Source organism: Emys orbicularis, chromosome 9 (genome assembly GCF_028017835.1).
Source record: "Emys orbicularis isolate rEmyOrb1 chromosome 9, rEmyOrb1.hap1, whole genome shotgun sequence".
Classification (NCBI taxonomy): Eukaryota; Metazoa; Chordata; order Testudines; family Emydidae; genus Emys; species Emys orbicularis.
Genome location: NC_088691.1, coordinates 21,550,254 through 21,577,517, shown reverse-complemented (window position 1 = coordinate 21,577,517; position 27,264 = coordinate 21,550,254). Strand labels below are relative to the sequence as shown.

The 27,264-nt window shown below is 42.5% G+C and overlaps 1 protein-coding gene across 1 annotated transcript; it reads right to left on the bottom strand.

The window, feature by feature from the left end:
- Positions 1-7,259: 7,259 nt before the first annotated feature.
- Positions 7,260-26,967, bottom strand: LOC135883883 (ligand of Numb protein X 2-like). Its single transcript, XM_065411149.1, has 9 exons — positions 26,567-26,967; positions 22,184-22,413; positions 20,133-20,329; positions 18,031-18,399; positions 15,757-15,936; positions 13,396-13,570; positions 12,957-13,179; positions 8,933-9,091; positions 7,260-7,395 (listed from the first exon to the last, which is right to left on the bottom strand). The coding sequence occupies exons 1-9, from the start codon at positions 26,965-26,967 to the stop codon at positions 7,260-7,262; spliced, it is 2,070 nt and encodes a 689-aa protein (XP_065267221.1).
- Between the last annotated feature and the right edge of the window lie 297 nt (positions 26,968-27,264).

Genomic DNA, 27,264 nt, shown 5'->3' with positions numbered 1-27,264 from the left:
AAATGTATTTACTCCCTTTCCAGTGCTCTGTGCAGCCATGCCTCAACTTTAACAGAACAATTTGGCTCTGGTGATGAGATCTATGGAGTATTTCATGTTACCATTTAGGAGTCAGACCAGGTCAGTAGTGATTAGCTTTTGTGGTGACATCTGCAAAGAGTTAGTGGTATCTGTCTAGTTCTTAATGTACAAGAGGCCAGGTTGGCAGAGCAGCCCAGCACTTGGGAGTTCAGGCATACTGTGGAAAATAGTACAAGGATCACTTTGTACTAGCACTGCTCTGGCTCTAGAGTGAAAGCTTCATTTTCTAGCCATGTTCATTAGGCAACTTTAATGAGCACTGAATTTATTCATTTTTGGAGAGGAAAGGTCTCCTTACTACGAGGGGGGGGAAGGCCATACCAGGAACACTTGCTTATAGCAAAGAGGGTGTAAAAGGTATTCAACATGTGCCCAATATATAAAAATGTAGGGCTGTCAAGCGCTTAAAAAAAATTAATTGCACTGTTAAACAATAGAATACCATTTAATTAATTATTTTTGGATGTTTTCTACATTTTCAAATATTGATTTCAATTACAACACAGAATACAAAGTATACAGTGCTCACTTTTTATTTTTGATTACAAGTATTTGCATTGTAAAAAAAGCAATAGTATTTTTAAATTCACCTAACAAGTCCTGTAGTGCAATCTCTTTGGGTAGGTCTATACTTACCTCCAGGTCCGACAGTAAGCAATAGATCTTCTGGGATCGATTTATCGCATCTTGTCTAGACGCAATAAATCGATCCCAGAAGTGCTCGCCGTCGATGCCGGTACTCCAGCTCAGCAAGAGGAGTACGCGGCATCGATGGGGGAGCCTGCCTGCCGCGTCTGGACCCGCGGTAAGTTCGAACTAAGGTACTTCGACTTCAGCTACGTTATAACGTAGCTGAAGTTGCGTACCTTAGTTCGAAGTGGGGGGTTAGTGTGGACCGGGCCTTTATCATGAAAGTTGAATTTACAAATGTAGAATTATGTTCAAAAAAACCTGCACTCAGAAATAAAACGTAAAATTTTAGAGCCTACAACTCCACTCAGTCCTACATCTTGTTCCACCAATTGCTCAGACAAACACATTTGGTTACATTTGCAGGAGATAATGCTGCCTGCTTCTCACTTCCAGGTAACACTAAACAAGAATAGGTGTTCTCATGGCACTGTTGTAGCTGGTGTCGCAAGATATTTACATGCCAGATGCAGTAAAGATTCATATGTCCCTTCATGCTTCAACCATCCTTCCAGGGGACAAGAGTCCATGCTGATGATGGGTTCTGCTCGATAACAATCCAAAGCAGTTTGGATGGACACATGTTCATTTTCATTATCCAAGTCAGATGCCACCAGCAGAAAGTTGATTTTCTTTTTTGGTGATTTGGGTTCTGTAGTTTCCACATGGGAGTGTTGTTCTTTTAAGACTTCTGCAAGCATGCTCCACACTTCATCTCAGATTTTGGAAGGCACTTCAGATTCTTAAACCTTGGGTCGAAATCTCACATCGGTACCTTCTTTGTGTTCTGTCAGATCTGCACTGAAAGTGTTATTAAAATGAACAACCTGTGCTGGGTCATCATCCGAGACTGCTATAAGATGAAATATACAGCAGAACGTGGGTAAAACAGAGCAGGGGACCTAGAATTCTCCCCCAGGAGTTCGGTCACAAATTTCATGAACGTATTTTTTTAATGAGCATCATCAGCATGGAAGCATGTCCTCTGGAATGGTAGCCAAAGCATGAAGGGGCATACGAATGTTTAGCACAGCTAGCACGTAAATATCTTGCAATACTGGCTACAAAAGTGCCATACAAATGCCTGTTCTCACTTCCTGGCAACATTGTAAATAAGAAGCAGGCAGCATTATCTCCTGTAAATGTAAGCAAACTTGTTTGTCTTAGCAAGTGGCTGAACAAGAAGTAGGACTGAGTGGACTTGTAGCCTCTGAAGTTTTAGATTTTTGTTTGAGTGCAGTTATGTAACAAAAAAAACCTATATTTGTAAGTTGCACTTTCACAACAAAGAGGTTGCACTATAGAACTTGTATGAGGTGAACTGAAAACTCTTATTTTTACAGTACAAATATTTAATAAAAAATATACACTTTAGTTTCAATTACAACACAATACAAAATATATGAAAATGTAGAAAAACATTCAATTGGTATTCTATTGTTTAACAGTGCCATTAAAACTGCGATTAATTTGAGTTAATCGCGTGAGTTAACGACGATTAATTGACAGCCCTAATAAAGTGCACTGAGGAAGTCAAAACTTTGGATTAGCAACCAGTCTTTACTTTGCCTGTATAATATTGCAAAGGTGGTGGTGATCACCCTTAGGTAGGGTGACAGTGCTGATATTTGGAGCTTTTTCATATATAGGTTTTTATTACCCCCATCCTGATTCTCTCTTCCCCCCCCCCCCCCCCCCCACTTTCAGCTAAAGTGACAGGGCAGAGCAAACCAATGGAAGTCATTCGCCTGCCAACCTCTTCCCCCCCCCCCCCCCCCCCAATAAATGCTTTACAGTTCTGAATGGGGTGGTAGAGGTACTATTATTATGGACACCCAACAACTGTGTAGCTCAATCATCACAGAAGGAAATACGCCAGTGCTATAGTGTCTAGAGACTTAAGGTATGTCTGCACTGCAGCTGTGAGTATGCCTCCCAGCGAGTGCTAGCTCTGCTCAAGCTAGTGCATAAAAGAGCAGCATGGATGTTGTGGCATAGGTTAGCCACCTGAGTCAGGTAGACTTTTAGCTGGGGGAGTGGAGGGGGTTAGCCCAGCCACTACCTGTGCCACAATATCCATACTGCTATTCCTAGCATGTGCATCTGAGCTGGGCTGGCTGCACTTCCACCTGCTGCATAGACCCATATGATCTGTGCATACTTATTTTAACCTGGTATAATGCCACTGACTTAATCCAGAATTTTGCCCTTTGTCTCCTTCAAATTCCTCTCCCTCCTGACTGCATATAGGACGCTTAGGGACAGAGTGGGGCTATAAGAGTGATGGAAGCTAATACAGAGCATGTCCATACCTGGGTAGGATTTCTCCTCCATGCCTACTGCATTACTGTGCCCTGCACTCATATTGATTGGCTTCAGGGGAAGAGGATGTGGAATCTCATGAATAACAGTTACTGTCCTAAGTTCCACTTGCGCCCTGAATCATTGCATGTTTTTGTAGAGATGTGGCCCAATTAGTCACTTTACCATTAGATGGAGCTACTGTACCAGGGAGGCAGCTGGCCTCTGGCTTAAAGGGAGACACTCTTGGTCTTCTCTGCAATGATAACTTGATGTCAGGAGAAAAAAAATTCTTGTTAGCTGATGAGCATATTTTTTTACAGGAGAATGGCCAGAAGATGGATTCTGCACTAAGTAGTTTGTAACCATTTCACCTCGTGCGTGCACCTTATTTGTTTGCCTGTTATACACACTGGGTCTGTATCTGCCCTTGTTGTAGTCAGGAGGTTGAGAAACATTTTGCATAAAATTTTCATAACTCAAAATCTTGACCACTTTTAGTCCAAAATAATTCCAGTGTGAAAGTGGTGTAAAGTCAGAATCTGGCCCGGTGTATACACTAATGGATGTACAGGACTTGGTGCTAAACACTAGGATGAGGTAAGAGAGGATGAGTTTAACATTTGGAAACAGGCATTTTGCCAGAGCCCTCTTATCTGCTTACCAAAAGGAAATGTAAACTTGCCTCACTTGAAGAAAAGCTTTAGAGGTTAATGCAGGGAGCCAGGGATGATTTAGAAAGGCATCAAGTTCTGTTTCACAGTCGGTGGAACCTTTGGCAAGTCATTTCATACCTGTAAAATAGGGGTAATAGTGAGGGTGGTGGTAAATGTGGTAAGTACTTGGATAGCTGTACCCAAGGACACCATTGGTTAATAGATACTATTCTGATTTGGGAACATTTTATACGCTCTTCATATTCACTAGTATAAATCACTAGCCAAGGTTCAGGCCCGTGGAGATACAGGCCCAGGTCATCTTCAGCTAGACCAGCTCTCTTCCTGGGAGATGCAACATGACAAGCTTATTTCCTTCCGCTGGCAGAGGCTAGGATGCTTCCTGTCTTGGTCTAGAACAGTAGGACTGTTGGAGAAATATCCACTATGGATCAGGTTTCCCATTTTGAAACCCTCAGGTAAGAACACTCACCATATTTTCTAGTCATTTTAGAATAACTTAAAGGCATCAAAGCTATTCAACATTTATTAAGATGATTCTACATGTTCAATGCAAACAATATGTACTAAAACTTCTTAGTGATGCTGAAGGCACCTAGAAATAAGACGAAGTAATGGTAAAATCACAATGCCTTTTGCAGCATCCCCTTCATTTAAAAACATATCCCACCACTACAACACCATGGCTGTTAAGGGACAAATGTTACAATAGCAGCAGACACTGCTCTAAGTTAATAGTAACTAGGCTTTGAATGATTAGATTTATCAGTTAGTATTGGTATGCATCCACATCACCATACCCACACAAACCGATGACAAAAATATTTCCATTGGTAATACATTTACGGAGGCAAAGGAAGAAAAATGCTGCTTGATAAATCTGATTTAAGGATATTTACTTTGTATATTTTCACACCTGATTGACAGATTGTGTTGTAATAGTTACAAAGCTAACTTTTTGAAATCAACATCTACTGTTTAATCATTCTGATCCCTTTAAAGTTTCAGTTGTGGGAAATTATGAATAAATTATTAAACCCATAATTTTGCACAACTGAATTTAAAACTGATTAAAAATTTTAAACAGTTGTCAATTACAAAAAAACCATGGAATTCTGCCAAGCCTAACAATAATCTCTCAGATCTCACCAGAGCTTTGTATGGTCCAAGGCTCTGCTTATGTATCTTTGTATGGAAAAGAACAAAAAAAAAAACCCCACTCCTGAAGTTCTGCATTTCCTTCATTTCAGATAGAGACTGAGTTAAATCATACTAGTTTTTTCACAGGCAGCTTGCTGACTTCTGAATTTTTACTCTTGCTGTTCAACATGTCAGGAGTAAGAGGCCCAGAAGTCCTGCTGGCCTAGAAAAACTGCAGTCTAAATCCACAGTAATGTTTTATCAACTGAAGAAAGGGACTGCATAATGCACCATGGAAGCTTTCATAACTGAACTATTGGCTCTTAATGAGCTTGGATAAGAGTCCTTACATACAACCTGTAGCTAATAGCTAAAAGCAAGTTAAGTCACTTGGTGTATAAACTGTTAATCTAGCAAGGAACAGAACTCTGATCTGCTGTAGTGGCTAATTTACAAGTAGCCAGCTCTGTCCTGCAAGGCTCTGCTTAAGAAGATGGGAGCTCCTACTCCATTATGTTTTTTAAAAGAAATCGCTCGAGCTAGTATTTTTACAGGGGGAGATGTAAGAAATGAGTTTCCTTTAATTTCTATTATGGTCCACGCTGGTCAGAATGAAAGTTGTAGAGCTAGCATATTTCAAATGGTTTTCTGTTTTAACAGTGAAAACCCTCAATCGTTTCTACTAGGGATTATAATTAAATGTAATATATAATAAACGAAAATATTTGAGGAATACCTACTATATTCTGAATTTTCCAAAAAGCCCAGCTTATCAATGTCCGATAGCCAGAATAGCTTTATACCTCAGGCTTCAAAATTCTACTATATAGTTAGGCTTGGAAGAATTTAATCATCAGTGTCAGTAGCTATCTATTTCACCGTATACACACACAAACTGACATTTCCAGCAATAATTGTAATTTACAGATAAGCCAAGAAAGAAAAATGCTGCTTGAGAACTTTAGCATACATCTACACAAAATAACAAACCTTGGCAGAGAGTTTCAGAGCCTGGGGCAGCTGACTTAGGCTCACAGAAAGCTAAAAATAGCAATGTAAATGTTGCCTAGGGTCTGGAACCCAGCAAGGTTGAGAAGGATATTCTCTTTGTATATTTTGACATGTGCTGTTGACAATTGGTGTTTAAATGGTTTATAAAACTTTCATTTTTTAAATCTCCATGTCTGTCATTAAATTATAAGCCTTTCCCCCACAATGTCCTGCAACTGAAAGATTTTTAAAAAAGCTTAAACATCTTATCTGTTGAAATTATAAAAAAAATTAATGAAATTCGGCTAAGCCTAAATATACTGCACGAAGTTCACAAACCAAAATGGATACTGTCCTTTTGGAGGTAGTTCATTTCACATACAGTGGTTGAAGTGTGGCTGGAGGTGGTGGTATATAATTTGGTCATGTCATTCTACCACATTCTTAGCTCTGCTGGGTGGGAGGGAAAAGTGGTGAATATGAGAGGCAAAAAAACATCACTTTCAGACTATCAAGAAACTATGCATAAAAGCAACGAGGTTACTTCCTGGGGGCAGACTTTTCTTGGGAATAAGTGGGCCCATTATGTTCAGACAGCCCATTTCTACATTAAAAAAAGATGGTTTTAGTAAAATCACAAGGCAAGGAGAGCAGAGTTGAGGAAGGGTTAGAAATCCAGCAATTCACCAGGAGTAAGGATTTCTGCACAAGCCAACACAATGCATTAGCACTAACAGGAATTCTTAATCTACCTGACAACAAAAGGGTTGAAAAAAATACTAGACTTCTATGGGCAAGAAATGTAAACACCACTGGTAATGAACCATTTGATCAGTCCATGTATTTAGAGTTTTATTAGCGGCTTTTAAAAACAGATACAAAATGGCATGTCCAAGTACACCAGCCAACCAGTGACCCTTGACCAGTGTGTGAAACATTACTCTTATTTTAGGAGATTAGGTATGTTTTAGTTACAATCATTGGTTTAGCACAGCTAAAATAGGATTTGGAGGAAAAAAGGAGACTGGCTCAAAATAGAGATGCACAATTCATATAGGACCACTGGAAAAATAACTGTCCCCACAATAATCCTGTACTGATTAGAATTCCATGATGAAGCTAGTGAAAGTGCCGCTCCAATCTGCTACAATGTTGGATCTAAAATTTAGATATATCAACAAGCTACATTTGCCTTCATCAATTCTGGAAATGTTTTCTTCAAATAGGAAATGAAAGCCTACTGGATAGTACACATCATATGCCAAGAGTTCAGGGTTTCCTTGGTATGCCTGCCACATGTTTCGCTATCCCATCAATCTAATGAGCATCTGGTCCCAAAGAGGCTCATAAATCAAGTGAACATAGATTTGGCTTTGATGTTTACACAAAACTTCCAGGCCAAGACACAACTGTAAGAGTGACTTTGTTCTTCTGTTCTTTCAGCATGGGAATTAGCTCAGAGTTGCTCATTCCTACAGCAGATACTCCATTTACTGCCACTATTTCATCTCCGCACCTAGCAAGGCAAGAGGAAACTTCTGTCAGGACAAAACTCAAACCCTCCATTATCTGTATTACAGTTGCACCTAGGGACCCTGACTGATCAAGGTCCCATTATGCTGAGCACCATACAAACCCAATAAGTGTAAACTCTTTGGCAAAGGACTGTCTATCTAAATTGTCAGCACTTGGGGGTGTGGGGAAGGGATGGTCCGCAAAGCTCATGTTAGTGCCATTAGTTGCTTTCTTTTTAATTGTTGGGGTTGGAAGGGGATTAGCCAAACAGAGATATAGGAAGGCAGAGGGGACAAGTGAAAGGAAGAGAGGAGGCATTTGAGAGAGGCTGAAATGAAATGACTGAGGGAAAGGGTGGTTGGGGATTTGAGATATAGGAAGGCAGAGGGGACAAGTGAAAGGAAGAGAGGAGGCATTTGAGAGAGGCTGAAATGAAATGACTGAGGGAAAGGGTGGTTGGGGATTCAAGAAAAGAGCCAGTTAGCACAAGGGAAGACAATCCAGAGGAAAATTGTAAAAAGCAGATGGATGTGGATGATATAATCTGTGACCCAAGGTCCCAGCTGCTTATTTAGTAATAGCTATGGGGAAGTGCTTACAGGCCTCATGGAGGATACTGTCATGCTGGTAGTTCGTGAGTCTGCTTTACATGCTGGGATTGGACACACCCAAACTACCTCGTAAAAGGTCCTTGGTTACAGTTTACAAAGTAGTCAGAGCTAAGGACCCCAGCTAAAGCATCTTCCTTGGAAACAGACCAGGAAAATGAATGCTCTCCTAAGAGAGGGGATAGGATATCCAGGTAAGAGCAAGTCCTGTCAACAAGGCACTAATGTGATATCAGAACATAGTTGCTAAATAACTGAAAAGTCCTTAATTGGATTTAATGCCTGCACCATTCACTGAAACTCAATCCCCTTGGGAACAGTGCCAGATCTCTGCTCTGACAGTATCCCTGGCAGATGGGCTGAAAGGGCAACACTAACAGCTGCTCTGGAAGGAGCCAGCTGTACATGTTCCTAGCTGGAGGGGAAGACACCCATAGAAGTTAAAGAGCCAGTCCATTTCCTAGTGTATCAACCAGATTAGTTTTAAACATCCCAAGCAACAGGACTTCCACCACGCCCCTTGAGAGATTATTCACAATTTAATAAGTCTCACTGTCAAGAAGTTTCTCCTGATATTCATCTTAAATATCCCCTTAATTTCATCCAGTTAATCCTAGTTATAGCATAATCACCACTTGTAGTATCCTAACTAATCCTCTCCCACTTGATAATTACACCCTTCACAGGATGGGAAAAAAGTGTTAAATCACTCAAAATCATTTCTAATCATTTCATAATTGTAGAAATAAAGACAGCTGGTTGTGTGGTTATTACTAAGAGTTAGGATGAAAAGGAACTTGGATAAATCATTACATTTCAGCCAGGCTAATTGTTAAAAGCAGCACAATAGCTCAATAAAATTATACACACTGCATCTAAGCTCAGTACTTCTGGAATAGACACAAATAATGGAAGAAACACCATACGTACTTTAGTCTTCTGTCATGGAAGGCAGGTGTTGCAGGCACTATGGTTTTAATGAAAAATGGCTGGTTTCCTTTGCCTTCTTCAAAGCCTCCAACAATGCTGAATCCCCAGCTTTCTGAGTTACTTTTACGAAGGACAATATCTTGACAGCAGTGAAGGTAGCTGGAAAGACAGGCACAATCACAGAAGAGGCGCACACACAACTTGTTCTGAAGCACCTATTTTCCAGCTAGAATTAACTGCTTGACTAAAAATCTTCATTTTTCTTGGTGATGCGGGAACCCACTGCAATAACCCTTGTTAGATTACCTGCATCCATCAGGGGACAAAGCTTTATCCCACCACAAGTATTGTGATGAGAGTAGGAAGCCAGGTAGGGAAGACGGGTCAGGGTTGTTCATGAGTTATCTTACAGCATCATTTTGTAAAAAAAAAAAAAAAAAAAAAAAATGAAGTAATTGGAAGCAGTACTGCTGCAGCCCTTATAATTAATCTGGAGTCAATTTTCTGGTTTCACATGTATTGTGGGGACTTGGTACAATGGCTGTAGTTAGCAGCCAGATATCCCAGTTGGAAAGCAAACATTACGTCGTTAGGTAAGGCAACCTTTCTTCTACTAAATGATTCAAACAATCAAGTCAGTCAAGGTTTGTTTGTGAAGGGTTTTTCATGCAGGACTTATCATAAGAAGTACTGTACAATAAGATATTACAGTCCTATGAGAGAGTGTTCATAAAGAATATAATCCAAACATTTTGAGATATACCTGCTTCTTGATTTCTAAAATGTCTGATGTATTAGATCACAAGACCAAGCCTATTCGACAGACTTCTTCAAAAGATGACAAATACTAACAGTATTTGCTCCTGGAATTCACTGCTCAATAGAAAGGGAGAGCCCAGTGACCTATACTAGATATCCAAAAGGAGTGGCTGAAGGGCGCCAGTGCTGTGTGAGCAAACAGAGCAGCCATAAATCGGCACTCAGCAATAATCAGAATGCATGTAATTAACTGTGGCACTCACTACCACAAATTAACTGAGGCAAAGAATGAAGAAGGATTAGACATTTATATAGACAATAAAAATACTCAGATATGTTAGAGAGAAAAACAATGAACATGGGATATCAAGCCGCCTGTTTCAGAACATAAGCCAGCCACTAACTGCCTCGTAGGGTAAAACCAGTCCAATGTTACTATGTAGGTGTCTTATATCCCCATCTGCAGCATCTGGTACTGGCTACTGTCAGACATAAAATGCTAGGCGACAGACCAGATGGCCATCCATCTGGTCATGTATGGTAATTCCTGTGTGTTTAATAGCTCATACACAGCTTTGAACAGCATAAAGAATCTGTTATTGTGAGGAGAAGACTGGCCAGGACACCTGGGTTTTTTCCTACTCTAACTTCCACTCAGGCAGCTCATCAGAGACGGGATGGAGCCCTCTCATGTGAAAGGCTGTCCTGGCAATGCAGTGCAGCAATGTCAGGACAGCGTGTAAACACAAAGGCAGCATACTACTAAATGAGCCAGGCCGACAAACTACATTCGACACAAACAATAAGCCACAAGTGCAAGTGTAACAATAAAAAGTGGAACTTTTAAGCATTGTGGACAGAGGTGTTGAAAAGGATTGAATATACCAGCAAGGCTTCTAACATAACCTCTTCCGACTCTGCTCTTCCAGCACCAAACGGCTATCTCAGACTAACAACTAACATGTGGCTTTCCTCAACAAAACAGAACGCAAGAGAATAAGCACCACAGGAGCGATCTTCTGGATTAAGCATTTACCTGAAAAAATACTGAGCATGTGCTAGCAGTAAACTTCAGATTTTCATACTGGATTTCAAAACACAGCTCAGGGAATGTTTCGAGAAAGCTATATTCAGTGGTGGCTCAAAAATTTCCCAGCAGAGGTTAAAAACAAAAAACACAAAACCCCTCAATTGTGTAGTGCATAGAAGTCAGCATGCCAAAAAGTCTGAACACCTATGTTTAGCTGAAGAGGACAATGAGGAGCTCAGCACTGATCTGCAAGAGGTTTGTTTTTCCTCAGTGGTTTAGTGAAATTATAGCACACAGAGCCAACTAGTCATTATTGGCCACCACTTTGGGCAACTGGGGAAATTAGTGAAGAACTGCAAGGAAGGAATTATTACCATTTATATTGTTTGGAACAAATGATGTAAACATTGGCAGACCGCAAAATGAAATAGCTCTGCTGTGTGCTTCTCAGACCATATCCTAAAACCTCCCCACATGAAAGCATGTCAACAGCCTGTGGTGCTAATATTCTATAGTTGGGAGATGCCAGAATTCAGTTCAGAGCAATAGAAGGAGATTACTCTCCAGCCACTGCTTCAGTGCTCCGAGGGTGCTTCTGACATGATGGCTCTCCACCTCAGTGGGAAAAGCTGAAATCGCTGCATAGGGTCCCGTGAGGGAGGTATACAGCCAACACTACTTTTTAAAACGAGAGCACATTTTTATGATCTTAAAGTTGGCAAATTTAATTATGAATTTAGCTCAGGTCCTCAGCCAGTTACAGTGAGTTAGGGTAGGTGAAACCAAACATTAAATATATTTGAGGCAAGGTACTTGGTGGATGCTAGCTCCGGGGCCTATACTTAAAACAAAAGCAGATGACTGGAGCGCTAAGAGGCTGACCTAATGGAAATGGAATTTTGGAAAGCATTAGAGTCTCTGGAGCTTTTGATAGAATACTCTTCACCTTCCCTGGCACAAGTGATGAGATGTAAAAGGAGCTGTTGCCTTGCAGTCACAATACACCTGGCCCAAGAGTGACCCCTCTGAGGAAACCTCATTGCACTAGATAATGGCATAGAGATTTGGGGGTTAAATCCTAGCGTCCTACATGAACATGAGTTAATCAGGTGCAGCTGAGACTAGTTAGTCTCAGAACTTAAAAAAAAAAAAAAAAGCTGGGTTCCTTTCAAGAAAAAACAGGCCAAGACTCTCTTGACAAGAAGCCCAGACATAATGCTCTGGAGGAATAAGATCTGCCCTCTGTTTTTTGTTCTGGGAGTTTACAAACTGATAAATTGCATGAAGGAAAGGTAGCCACAGGCTTTGCGTTCCTTTGGTTGCACCAGAAAACAAACCTGTAAATAAATCAGAACCCTTAGAAGAGAGGGTTTTGTTTAACCTGAACCTTATGTAAGCTCCCTGTCCAGCCACAAACCTTAACTCTGACATAACCTGCACCTCCTCTCTGGGTTGAGCTCACTCCAAATTGACCTTCAGCAGAGACCAGTAAAGAGGAACACATGCTGCATCTCTCCAGAAATTAGTAGCTGAAAAGTTCAAACCTTAAAATGCTCGCCACACGGAATGCAGCAGCACAATTCCCACTACCTTTAGCACCAGCAACATGGTAAGCTACCTTCTAATGCATTTTAGCAAGGAAATTCAGAATTTGGCATTATTTTCCTAGGATTAAAAATTTCACAGTTGAGATGAAGTTAATAAAAGACTGCTTGCCTTAAAACAAAACCATTAGACTAGCTACTAAAAGGCAGTAGCAGTGCCTGATCATTGACTTCTGTTAAGTAGAATAGCCAAAGTAGCTTGGGTTCATCACGTTTTACCGAGGATTGTTTGCAGTGCGCGTGTCACAATTCAAACACAGGCTGTGTAACAAAACACCCTCTCTCTCACCCCCACCCCCACTCCCAAACATACACTTTTGCTTTTGTTCTCAATTTCTGTGACCTATTCAGTTTGAGAAAATGTTCAGTGAACTCTGTCAGATATCTAGGGACCGACCATATTGCAAACAGGAGGGGCTCAGAAATACTGAAGTGCAGTGGGAGTTTCTTAATGTATTTGAACACTAACAACTGATAGTCTCTTTTGCTTTTGTTTAAAGGGCTTGTCACCAAGTTTGACTTGGTTCAGAGAGTCAGCCAGTGATTCACTTTGCTTAAATGCCAGATGAGGTAAAATACCTGACTCAATGGTTAATACCAAGGAGAGAAAGAATTGACCAAACAAACTTACGTAGGTAATCCGAGCCATGTGATCCAAAGGGGTGACCAACTGAACCCGTGTTCCCTGATATCAGAGGATGGGTCTGTGGGTTCTGGCACCCTCTCTGGTACAAGGATTTCCAGGGCTTTCAGCACTACGGTGTGGGAAGCTGCATTGGATTTCAGTGCAGAGACAGCTTCATAGTAGTTTAGATGAGTCAAATCGATGCCATTTATATTCAAAAGCACATCTCCTGTGGATTAAATAAGTAGGATTATCATGGCCGCATGGATTTACTGACCTTTTGCAATATAGACTACTTCTGCCTCAAGGTGTCATCCAGGACTTAGTGCTTCAAACTTTACTGGTGTTTAATACCAATTTTCACTTAAAAACACTAAAACCCATTCACTGAGTTAATTAGCGAAGTTATAAAAAGGGAAACTCAGGGTCTGGAAAGTCTCCTTACCTCTCTTGATCCTGCCATCCCTGAAGAGGCATCCAATGGGTTGCACACTAGTTACATAAATAGGAAGCTTGTTTTTATTGTCCCTTCCACCTCCAATAGTTATTCCCAAAGATTCCTTTAGCTCCTTTTTTATTGCAACGGTCTTTTCCTGGCTGAGGTATCCCTGAGGTAGATCCTACAAAGAGATGATTATATGGGTTAATCAATGCAGCAGAATTTAGAAAGGTCCATAACTAGGGTAGGAGGCAGAGAACTCTAAAAATTCAGGGCTGGTGAAAGATGCCACATTAATAGCTCTGGAGAGTGAAGTTGTTTGTTTAGGCACAAATAGCAAAGGCAGCAGAAGCTATAGCACACTGTACTCCCAAGGCGATTCAACCCTGACTCAGAAGGGTTGCTGCTAGGGATGTGAGGATATATGCCTGTCTACATGTCCATTCGATCCTTTGTCTACATAGAGGCTCTTTGTGATGAGAGTTTCCCCACCAGGAAGTGGAAAGAAACTACCAACTCATTTCACATAGGTCATCAAACATGTCTGGTATTACCAACTTTTTATCTTTTGAACTTTGTTTAAATTGGGATGGATTTGAACCAGTGACACAGAGTAAAGAGGCATTTCCAAATCCATCTACAAAGGCTGAGCTATCCAACCTCATGCATGTTTTAGAATAGAGCTTGTTATTAAAATATATAATGTTTCCATTGGAATGATCACAGTCCCCATTTCTGTTTCAACAAGCCCAGTATACAGCAGAACCGCAGAGTTACGAACACCAGAGTTACGAACTGACCGGTCAACCACACACCTCATTTGGAACCGGAAGTACACAATCAGGCAGGAGCAGAGAGAGACAAAAAAAAAAAACAAATATAGTAGAGTACCGTGTTAAGTGTAAACTACTAAAAAAATAAAGCGAAAGTATAAAAAAGATTTGACGAAGTAAGGAAACGGTCTCTGTGCTTGTTTCGTTAAATTAAGATGGTTAAAAGCAGCATTTTTCTTCTTCATAGTAAAGTTTCAAAAGCTGTATTAAGTCAATGTTCAGCTGTAAACTTTTGAAACAACCACCATAATGTTTGGTTCAGAGTTACGAACAATCTCCATTCCCAAGGTGCTCATAACTCTGAGGTTCTACTGTGCCATAAGTCCAAGAAAAGTAAGAAGGCAACCAGCAGATATTTTTCCAAACACAAGGTAGAGAGTATGAAGAGGAGGAGAAATTTATTTCTGAAGATGTCGTTGCATGGGATGAAAGGACAGTTTATAGTGACTCAAATAGCTTATCTACTTTAAATGAGAATCTAATGGTGAAATTTCTCAAAACAGCTCAGCATTAACCTAGCTCTGCTCTCCTTGAAGTCAGCTGCAAAAAACTCTTACTGACTTTGATGGGAGCAGAATTAGGTCGATGTTAGTGCTTATGAAAATCCCACCCCTAAGCTTAGTGAAATATTAGCACATCATGTCCTATAGATCTTAAGAGGAAGAAAGGGTTAGAGAGAGAGTGTGTGCGCGTGTATTGTGGAAACAGAAGACGACAGTGGACTGAAGTTTATAAAGGAAAGAACTGGGCTGAAACTGCATACGATAGTAACCAACTCAGATGCAGTAACCTGGGAAACTAAACACAAGTCTAGGCAGTTCATATTTCAGGCAGAATTTCTTCACACAAATTTTAGTTTAAATATGGTACAACCTGCCAGAGGCAGCAACATAAAAGCAAATCTGTTCAAGTTCACAGTTTTCTAGAGGAGGGAATCTGAGTGTAAAAGTAACTAGTTAAGTTGCAGAAGTTGCAAAAGCATCTCTCTTTAGCTTCATTAGTACAGCTTTCACCTCTAGGCCACAAGGCCATTTAGTCCCATACTGTGACATGGAGTCACACGCAGTGTTAGCATTGCAATTTAATATTAGGGGAAAGCTGTGCTTGATGTGCTTGTTGTCCTACAGATAGGGAATTAAACCCAATGGTTGTTTTACTGGTTTCTGGTGGCTGTCAAATACCCAGTGACCCTTTCTCAAGGAGCAGAGATTAACTCTGCTGTTTTGGCCAGCATTCCTCCTCCCCTTTAGACAGGCTTTAACCTCAAAGGCTGCACAAATGCTGCTGCATTGCTCTGTAGATAACAGGTGCTTGGTCTGACTGTATAGTTCACTGTTCTGCCAGCTCTCAACTCCTATTGCTTTGCAACATCTGGTAAAGAAAAGGTGCTATATGGGACCAAACCCTACTCTTGATAACCCTGCAGTATTCTTGGTTTATATTTTCATAGCACTCAGTGGTAAAGTAATAGATTTGAGAAACAAAGAACAACTGGCCCAGCAGAAAATAGCACTGCTATTACTACAAGACTTACCTTTTGGTAGTTTGATTTTCGTCTGTAATGATTCTGGTCAGGTCTCCTCCGATGGTGCACTGGACTCCCTCCATTGCTACTGCTGCTACTACTGTTTGGTGTGCCACCATCTTCAACAGCATCTGGCAGCTCTACACCAGACTGCCTTAGGACCACAAAGTTCACTCTTGCCTCACTGGTCTGCCAGGAAAAACAAAAGGAGAAGCTTAATAATATTTCAGTAATTTCAATGGGTAAAGTTTCACCATGGCTCATGTAGAGACTTAACCTTGTGACTTCTGATGATCTCTCTGAAAGTTGCATGGCTCAGACTTTGTGTAGCATTCTGAAAAATGTAACAGGCATGCACACACCTCTAGAGACCAGACAAATCTACGAAAGGAGCTGATAAGGAGTGTCACATATAAGATACAGGAGGTAATTTTTCTATTCTACTCAGTACTGGTGAGACCTCAGCTGAAGTGTTATGTCCCATTTTGGACACCATACTTGAAGAAAGAGGTGAAGAAATTGGAGAGAGTCCAGAGGAGAGCAACAAAGTGATAAGAGGTTTACAAAACATGGTCTAGAGCAGTGGTTCTCAACCAGGGGTATGTGTAACCTGGGAATACTCAGATGTCTTCTAGAAAGTATATCAACTCATCTAGATATCTGCCTTGTTTTACAACAGGCTACATAAAAAGCACTAGCGAAGGCAATACAAACTAACATTACATATACAGAGCAGTATAAACAAATCATTGTCTATACTGCTCTGTATACAATACACTGAAATGTAAGTACAATATTTATATTCCTATCAATTTATTTTATAATATATGGCAAAAATGAGAAAGTAAGCAATTTTTCAGTAGTGTGCTGTGACACTTATGTCTGATTTTGTAAGTTTTTAAGTGAAGTGAAACTTGGGGGTCCACAAGACAAATCAGATTCTTGAAAGGGGTACAGTAGTCTGGAAAGGTTGAGAGTCACTGGTCTAGAGAAGAGAAGATTGGGCGGGGGGGGGGGGGGGGGGGAAGGGATATATGTCTCCAAGTATGTAAAAGGTTGTTATAAAGAGGACTGTGATCAATTGTTCTCCATGTCTACCAAGAGTAGGACAAGAATTAATCATCTTAGTTTGCAGCAAGGGAGATTTAGGTTAGATATTATGGTTAGAAAGATATTCCTAAAGATAGTTAAGCTCTGGAACAGGTCACCTAGGGAGGCTGAGTGCCAACATATTAGATTCAATTCTATACATGCCAGCCTCGTGGTCCAGTGCTTTGACATTTACTAACTTGAACAGTATGTTTTTGGGCTTTGCAATCAGTCCTCAATTCTAGAAAGTTGTTTATCGGGAACATTTGTTGACTTACTTCTAATATTAAACATCACTGCTTAGGTTCAAATATTTCTTTCTATGTAAGAACACAGGCTCTCCATAATTATCAAAACTCTTCCCTTTTTCTCCCACCACTGACTCACCAAATTGCCAGGAAGAGAACGAATTCTCCCTTATCTTTGGATCTTTTCTAAGGTTTAAACTGTAAGTTCTGGTGAAATGCCCTTGTGTTTGTCATGATCTTTGGGCAAAAAAAGAAACCCAGCTATTAGAAGCTGGAGGGCACTGCCCCAGGAGACAGAGCATTTGAAACTGATCTAAACGAAGGCCACTGCTTTTGGAGTAATCCTTACACGAATACTTTACACCAAATGTTCAGACCATTAAAATGAGACAGATTTCTATCATGATGAGAACGACCATCTCCCAGCAAGGGGCCTCAGATTGACTCATGGACCCCTCTTCCACATGCAGTTTAACTGGGAATTTTACCACCAGCATCCTGACCTAAATCAAAAATGCTTCTGTTCTGTACTGCCAAGCCATGCGGTCTCTATTCAGACCTCCCTAGGTTAGCTCTAGGGAAGCTTCACATACTCTGTTCCGGTATCTGTCACAGATGTATGCCTTGTGTGTAGAGATTTCTCTTGTAAAAAGGCTACACCTAAAGATCAGTTTGCCTTTGCTGCACTAAACCACCGTAGACATCTGACTCACTGTGGTATTGTCAGAGATGATTCATGGCAGATTCCCACCTGTGTATTCATGATCTCTAGGAAACAGTAATCCCCACTTCTGTAGGGAAGCCACTCTCCCAAAAATGGTTACTTAAGGGTATCCAAATTGCTCAGGCATGTTTTGTTAGCCCTTGGGTCAGAAATGGATCACTGCGCTAGTGGTGCAGACAGTCAGAGTTATCAGACAGACAGCTGCTCCATTCAATAAATTACCTGTATTATCTGTGCAGCAGTCTCAGGTGTTCCCTGCCTCAGGTCCTGGCCATTTATAGAGAGAACTTTGTCATTCCGACTCAGCTTTCCATTTTTGGCTGCCAAGCCTCCATCAAGCAGGTCCAGAATAAAAATCCCTGCCTCGTCTGTCTTCCTAATCAGTTTGATTCCCAGGGGTTCAGATGGGTCTCTCTTCATCAGTGTAACGTGAATCACTTCCCGGTTAACAGCAGGGCTAGAATCCTGTTTGAGAGTCCTGTTGGAAAACCCTTTTTCCTGCAGGACCATAAGGTGAAGAACGGGACCTGGGTGGCGCAGCAAGGAGATAGCTTGGCAATGAGTCACGCTACTGATGTTGACACCATTCACCTAGAAAGAGGAAGGAAAATGCACCATTTAGATCCTGGAGAGCTTATGGGTCTTCCACTGTACCTAGTATCACAAGGTTAGCAAAAAGCACACTTGGATCCTCCATACATGAGGCGCCTTCCCTGAGACCTTTCCACAGCTCTGAAGCCTTGAAACTCTCCCGTAGACTTACCTTATGCTTCTCCTTCCAGTGGAGTACCGGAGTCACAGAAGAGCGATCAGCGATCGATTTAGCTGGTCTTCACTAGATCCGCTAAATCGACCCCTGGTGGATTGATCACCACACATCGATCCCCTGGTAAGTGGAGACAAGCCCTAGGATCTTCAGTCTAAATCTTTCTTTTTTCAAGGTAATTTTGGTAACTATTATTCCTCCCCCAGGGGGCAGTCATGTAGGATTCCATCCTGTCTCATTTTGGTGTGCATATGGGACTATTGGGAAGGTTAGCAAGGAGACATGGGCAACAGCATCTTCAGTATTCTAATGACACCCAGCCAGTGTTGCTGAATGTCTTACTTTCTGGCTGAGACTGGGAGGTGGATGAGGCTCAGTCAGATAAGATGGATGTGATATTGATTGGCTTGGAGAAGCCACCTGAAGATATGACCAAGACTGTATCTGCCACTCTGAATGCAAGGGTCTGCCAATCCTTATTAGAATGTATAATCGAAGGAGAGGGTTGGATTTCCAGTTGTTGGATTTGTCTGGCCAGGAGGATGTAATACAACAGTAGTGAGGTCCAGATCTTAAAGAAAGTATGTGCCTTTGTCACCTCGAGATTAGACTACTAACAATGCACTCTCCGTGAAGCATTAATTCAATTTGGAAACCAAAGCTAGCAGTACAGAATGTGGCAGCTCAGTTGCTTGGCAGGGTATATTGCTAGGAGCATATGGCACTAGTGTTCTGTGCTCTGCACTAGCTGCCAGTTGGTTTTCAGGGTGAATTAAAATGCTGGTTTTGAAATGGAAAGCTTTAAATGATTTAGGACCTGCTGGTTTGAAAAAGAGCCTCTCTGTGCAATAGTGCTGTTAGAGAGATTAAGTGAGGGTGAGGTAATATCTTATATGGGACCATGGCTACAACTATACTCTATACAAATCTCATAAAAAGCTGTCAGACACATAAAGTACATAAAATAGACTGAAAAGTTCAAAGAAAAAAATAATCTAAGGAGATCTGTAACAATAGGTGATAAAACATTTTCAGACAGAAGAGGTGTTTGTCAAATTGAGATGAAATAAAAAAAAAAAATCCTCTTAATTACACCTGCTTCCACCACTCAAAACAATTCTATTTTCTCTCCCGCACTTGTACCCTTCAAGTGCTGGATCAGGTAAAAATAAGAACCAATCCAAACCTTCGGAGGTTTCAAAGTGTTCTGATACCTTTTTAATAGTTTACTTCTTATTTCCATGGGGCTCTCTTACCTCTCTCCACCTGGGCTCAGAACTAACCAAATACTATAAAAGAGGCTGCTGTCAAGGCATTTCTGGCCTGATAAAGCAGGAAGGGTCAGAAATTACATGAGACAGCCTGTTCTTTTAAGGCTCACAGCCCAGTTTCATAGAACCAAGATATTTGGACAAGTGTTCAAACTTTGGCATGCTTATCCAAATCTCTTGAGGTTTGCCCAGCATGACAAACTTTTTGCTATCCACTATCATAAAAAGCCTTCTCTTAGACAAAGAAGGGTGGTAATGTAACTTTACTACTAACAGAACAAACGTACCTCAAGGATATGGTCTCCAGGTGCTATTTTTCCATCTGCAGCAACAACAGAATCCCGAAGGACTTCCTGAACAACAATGTTCCCTAAAGGGGTGTCTTTGCCCCCAACTATCCGCATTCCTAGTTCTTCTTCTGGATCATCTCGATGAATTTCAATCGTACTTGTTTCAGCCACAAGACTAGCTTTCTGAGGCAGGTCTGATTGTGAGAATCAAAGAAGAGAAAGCAACACATGAATACAGATAATCTCCCCATGTCCTTTCTCTATTCTAGTTTCAGTCAGAGATCAGGTATATAGTACTGGTAGGGCTTGTATTGTTTGGCCCTTATGTGCTCAAAAATGGTATTGTGTGTGTGTGTGGGGGGGGTATTTAGGAGGGAAGAGAATAGATCACGAACAAAAAGCAGAAAAGTTAAATTTCCTAGACTTTCTCCCCATATGTTCCCAACGAGTGCTCACTCAGTGCAAAGCTGATTGTCAGATGGTGTAGCAAGAATGGAAACAAAGCATTTTCGAGGCCTTTTGTAAATAGATGCTTAATTTGCCATTTAGAAATTTTTCTTCTTCTAGATCTACTGCCAGGTTATTTAAAGTCAAACTACTTAGAACTTGGGGCTTCTTGGTTCCCAGTCTGACGCTCAGGCCATTAGAGAAAAGGACTTAATTTAGTGCTCTGATCAAAGAACTGAAAGCCTAGAACTCTTGCGTTCTAATCAGGGGTCTGACATTGCTTTGATGTATGATCTTGGGCGAGTCATTTAACCTCTCTGGTTCAATTTCCCTTCCCCCTTTGTAAAATGGGAGTAACATTTACCTATTTCAGAGGGCTGAGGAGAATTAATTAATACTTCCAAACCATTCTGAAGAGGACAGTTGTTACCTCTCCCTGCACTTTTGGCAAAGTATGTTAAATCTATCATCATTGCAGCATTTGTGCAAGCCAGGCACGTTAGATGTTGTAATGAAGGCAATCACAATGTCAGCCAAGTACAGCTGTAGTTCTCTATCACACAGTGGCTTTAACAGAGAGATTGACATGTACTTGGGGAAACTCCAACATAGAACCAAGCTAATCTACACAGTAACTATTAGACAGGTTCATTAGCAGATAGACTTGTCCCCCCAGCACCATCTAAGTGCGCACAGGAATTAAGAAAATCATTTTGAAACATGCTATCGAGAGTTTTACGCTACTTATTGTCATTCTAAAGATTTAATGAAGTGGTGGTATCTTTGAATGGAGATATAGCTATTTTCATTTGTAATGTGATGGGATTTGTTTTCTTACTGATGATTAATTTCAAATCCAAGCACTAGCAAAGGGCATAAAAATGCTTCTGTTTAGTATCAGTAGGGAGGAACTAAAATAAACAACCTGAACAAATAATTGCCTCAAAGGAGTAAATATAAAATAAAAAGACAGACTGGCACAAATTCCTGGTACTGATTGCTTGGCATCTTCACAATATGTTTGGTGCCCTGTTCTCATGGGGCTGGTGCATGCACTTTGTTTCTACACAGCTGCAAAAGAACATTGTTACTGAAAAGCTTCTGATTTTTTTTTTTTTTTTTTTTTTTAAATGGTGCTTGGTGTATTGCTCTTGTTAACCTAGGGTTTGTGAAAGAATCTTGCTATACTCTGTGCACATCCTGAGAGGGGATAAGGGAGCTGCTACTCTTAGTACGATTGCCAATTTTGGTTGGATGTATTCCTGGAGGTTTCATCACATGACATAATTCTGGAGACTCCAGGAAAATCCTGGAGGCTTAGCTCTTAGTTAAAGAACTTTTTTTGTGTCAGTGGCAGAGGTTTGTGTTTTTTGGAACTGAAAGGCCAAGAGTAAAAAGTAAAAGGAGAAGCTTGAAACTATTGAAGGTTTCCAAGTGTTTGTTCATACAGATATGGGCAGAATCTGTGACACGCTCTTTTAAAGAGTATCCTTAACGTTATTTAATTATTATTTTTTTAAAGGAGATTTGAAACTGAATTGCATTTTGTGCTATTCAAAGTGGTGTGTGACACTGTTGGTAACTGCAGAGAGAGACATTACCGCCTTCTTCACCCTCCTCAAAGGCTGGATTAACGAGTCCAGGCTCCACAGTCCCCAGAGATACCACAGCCGCTATAGAGCTTTCTGCCACCAGCGATGATGCTCCGTCTGATAGCTCCGCCTCTCTGGCAGCATTCGATTCCTCCCTGGTAATGGGATCTTCCTTGCTTCTGGAATGTGGATTTTTTCTCCTTTCTATATCGGATTTGTATTTCTTGAAGCCAGGACACCTAGAGAAGATTTGGAAGTCAGTCATCCACACAAGCAGCAACAATTTCATCTCACATAGTAAACTCAGCACATACAAGCGCTGGGTAACTAAGGTGCTTCAGGAAGCATGATTAAGTCTTGTCAGTCACACATTTTCTTTCCAGCAGCTGGTGCTAGCAAAGATTCATTCATATCTCAGCCTCAAATTGAGGCTGGAAGAAGGGGGAGAGAAACTCCTTTCTCAATTTCTTTTTTTTTAATTTAAGAGACCGATTAGTTTAATTAATCTGAGAAAGGGACAGTAGGAAGGAGTACTCCTTGTTAAAATATTTACCATTCAAGCCCTGCTGCTCCCAATGAAGGTGAGAATACATTTTGTGAGGCATAAGCAAATACTTATTCCCTCTGCTCTTTCAGAGCCAAGGTGTGAACCACACATTTGAATCACAGAAGTTTTATAGCCTTGAATATGCCGTGTTTCTACCAAACCAGCAACATACAAGACTGAGTGGGGCAGCATGAGGCAGTTTGCACTGCTGCTGCTGTACCCATGTTATAATAAATAGAAGTATTCTCTCACCAGGCCTATCCATCCAGTTCTTCTCATAAGCACCAAACTCAACATTTTAAAAAGAACCCCCAAACCCTGTAAGCAACACAACAATCAATGTTACAGAAGAAGCAGGGGAAGGAAAACAAACTCAGGCTATTACCACCTTTGGTAAGAGGATGGATTGCAAGTTATGTTGGTGATGCAGAAGTGGTATTGGAGGCTCAGTGGCAGATACTATTCCGTGAGTCAGTACTGAACCAGTGCTCCAGAACAATGATACAGGATACTAGGTTATGGGTGGATACCACTGTGTCCAAATCAAATTTCATTTGGAGTATTTACATTCTGGCTACTAAAGTCCCTCTGCAATTTCACCTACTCTGATTTCTTCCTGGTCACTCTACTCCCAAGTGTAGGGTGGCCAAAGATACCTCTCAAAGGCACAGGGCAATCAAACCCAATGTCCAAAATACGTCTGCTTATTGACAAACTGGAGGCCCAGGAATGGCCCTCAGAGCCATTTCAATTATTAATATTGGCATCTCCCTACTACACTCTTGAGATCTCTGTAAAATTAACACCTCTGAAGTCAGACTGCAAAGTGCAGGGAAAAATGCCACAAGACTAGTCTCTTAAAATTTGCTGCTCGTTCTTTTTTAAATGCACAGATGTGGCTTAGTCTCACTAAAAATCATCACAAACCCTGATGGAAAATACTTCCAATGTGGTGGTTTTATGCCAGTTAGAATTTAGCTTGAATCACCTTTATGTTAACAGTCTGTATATTTTTTTTAAAAAACATACTAGATTATTGGAACTTGTTTTTGGTAATGATTAAGTCACAATGGACTAAACTGCAAGCCACCATATATGGTCTGAAAGGTTAACCTTCCCATATGTGACTGGATATTCACTGAAGCTGAATGACATTTCAGCTAGCAAAGATAAGATATAGGTGCTTTTAACTCACAGTTACAGGGATTTGGGAAGTGGGGGAAAATAGATTATTCAGTGCTGACTGTGTGTGTAAGACTCAAGTAAAAGAGTCTCCGCCCTTAAGAGCTTATAGTGTAAGAAGCAGAAACAGAAGATGGAATGCACTGGTAAAACTAGAGAATGGAATAGGTTTGTTTTTTGAAGAGGGGCAATGTTTTAAAATAACTGAACTCTCAACTTTTATGTTGAAAGTATGGATAAAGATATCGAGAGCACCTTAGCCTCTAGATACCATAGGAACATGCAATAGAAACACAAATGCCTGGCTAAAATTGCAAAGATTTCCTTAGTTCAACCACCACCTGCACACTTGTTGACTTTGGTATTGCTATAGACAAGCATGATGTATTTGAATGGTATCAAATCTACTGTGTACTACCCATTACGTACTAACAAAACATGCTGCCACTGAAACTTTGCCTTTGTTTACAATATGGCTTGCTCCCAGCTCCATTCTGAGCAATCATTAACTAAGAACAAAGGTTCTTCAAACTCCATGGAAAGACTCCTTTGTTGTATGCACTTTTCTAAAACCACAGTTCTTTGTCTGTTCCAGCTCAGCTAGCTGGCAGTGGAAATGCCAAAAACATCTGTGCTGAGAAGTGCAATGAAAAGTCAGTCTCCCTTTCTCTGCAGAACATATTTTTAGTTGCATCTATGCTTGTGAAAGAATGAGGGCAGATAATGGCATTACAAATATGTGATTCAGCAAGTGCATAATGCACTGAGTGACTTCCAGTATTTGGATCAAAGACTTGTGTGTTACACATCTTAATTGGCCCAATTAAGCTGGCAGCATTGTATTGTACCCCTTGTCTCTCTTCTGTAAATACTCAGGAGCCATGCACTGTGTTTGAAGCGAGAGGTAGGTATGTTTATAATTACTTCAAGGAAGCAGGTGCACAAGGACTAGTCTGTGAAAAGGAGCACTGTATTCAGTAGGGTTACCATACGTCCGGATTTCCTAGGACATGTCCGGCTTTTTGGTACTCAAATCCCCGTCCGGGGGGAATTGCCAAAAAGCCGAACATGTCCGGGGAAATAGGGAGGCAGCATAAGCCAGGGTCCGCCCGGCCCCAGTACGACCCGCAGGGTCTGCAGCGCAGCCCAGCCGCCTGGCTACATTGTAGCGAGCTCAGGCGGGGGGGGGGGGGGCGCAGCCGCAGAAGGCGGCGAAGGGGCCGCTGTTGCCCCCGGAGGCCAGGCGGACCACGCGCCCCAGCCGAGCCCGCAGGACCACAGGGAGGCCGGGCCCAGCCAGCGGCTCAGGCTTCCCTCGCGGGCGGGGACTCCCCGGCCACTGGGGGACCCTTCCTGCGGCCCTGTCACCCCGCACGGCAGGAAGGAGGCTGCGGGGCGGGGAGTGCAGCGTGTGCCGGGGCTGCAGGGACCCACGGTGCCCCGGTCGCCGCTGAGCGTCTGGAGCCCCCGCCAGGCAGAGGCTGCCGGGGGAGCGGGGGAGCAGGGCAGGCGGGGGGGGTGCAGAGGCTGCAGGGTGAGGAGGAGCAGGGCAGGCAGAGGCATAGAGGCTGCAGGGGCAGGGGGCGCAGGGGCAGGGCAGACAGGGGGTGCAGAGGCTGCAGGGGCGGGGGGCTGCAGGGCGAGTGGGGAGCAGGGGGCACAGGGGCTGCAGGGCGAGTGGGGAGCAGGGGGCACAGAGGCTCCAGGGGCAGGGAGGTGCAGGGGGGCGCAGGGGCAGGGCAGGCGGGGGGTGCAGAGGCTGCAGGGCGAGGAGGAGCAGGGCAGGCAGGGGCATAGAGGCGGCAGGGGGGCGCAGGGGCAGGGCAGGTGGGGGGCGCAGAGGCTGCAGGGCGAGGAGGAGCAGGGCAGGCAGGGGCATAGAGGCGGCAGGGGGGCGCAGGGGCAGGGCAGGTGGAGGGGTGCAGAGGCTGCAGGGCGAGGAGGAGCAGGGCAGGCAGGGGCATAGAGGCGGCAGGGGGGCGCAGGGGCAGGGCAGGTGGGGGGCGCAGGGGCTGCAGGGCGAGGAGGAGCAGGGCAGGCAGGGGCATAGTGGCGGCAGGGGGGCGCAGGGCAGGTGGGGGGCGCAGAGGCTGCAGGATGAGTGGGGAGCAGGGGGCACAGAGGCTGCAGAGGCAGGGGCTGCAGGGCAAGTGGGGAGCAGGGAAGCACTTAGCAACCCCCAACCAAGATTAGAGCGGCAGGGAGGAGGGGGAATGCGGGGTGCTCAGAGGAGGGGGCAGAGTTGGGGCAGGGACTTTGGGGAAGGGGTTGGAATGGGGGCGGGGAAGGGGTGGGGTTGGGGCGGGGCCAGGGGTGGCCCCGTGGAGTGTCCTCTTTTTTAAATGTTTGAATATGGTAACCCTAGTATTCAGGCACAATTCAGGGGCTTGCTACATTCAGTTGGGCATTGCTTCTGCTTATCTGTCTGGGCAGACAAGTAGTTTAACCTGTATCCTCAACACAGATGCACTAACCACCCAAACACATAAGCATATTGTCTTCATCCTCTCACTTTACTGGCCCGTCCCTTTGTCATCTCTGCCTGATGTTCTCATCTTAACTTAGTTTGTTCTGGGTAAGGAAACCATTGTTCTGTTCACTAAGGCACCACAGATAGTGCTATGTTACTAACTATTAGTTATGTTATGTAAACATATATGCACCTGTTCTGTAAGTGGGCTTCTAGTTCACACCTCTGCATCGTCTGCTGACACTCTTTCTGGAAAGGACAGAGGATAGTCAATTTATCCAGCAGGTTTCTCACTAGAAGGCTAGACTTCCGGCAATGTTGGAAACTCAGTTTTTTCCGATCCATGGGACAAAAGTTATACTCCTGCATGAAGTTCTCAAGGCACTTGAAACAGTATGTGTGTCCACAGGGTGTATCCATGGGCTGGAGCAAAGGCTGAAGGCAGATATGGCAAACCAGTTCATCATCCACTTCATCTTGGAAGTTATAAAGATGATTGTCCTGTAACAGGTGGAACTGGCCACATTTATGGCAAAGTTCACTGATTTTGGAGACCTGCTCTTCCACTGCAGGGTCAGCCATGATATCCAACATCAGAAGAAAGTTTGTCAGTTTGAAGACCAGGAGTTAGTGGTCTGACAGGACTTCTCTAATGAAGAGGGGAGAGAGAGAATTAATCACTCAAAATTGTCTAAAATGCAAGTTAAGAGGCCACTGTCAACTTGAAATCTAGTCAGATAAAAATAAGTTAATTCTAGTTTCAAGAAGCACACCTGTCCCAAGTCCCCCTGCCAATTTTTGTGATTTTGCATTTTTCTATTTCCCCCCCAATTTTTCCTTTCCAATGTAACTATGAGAGAGACCCACCCAGGCAGCAGGGGAAAGTAAGGC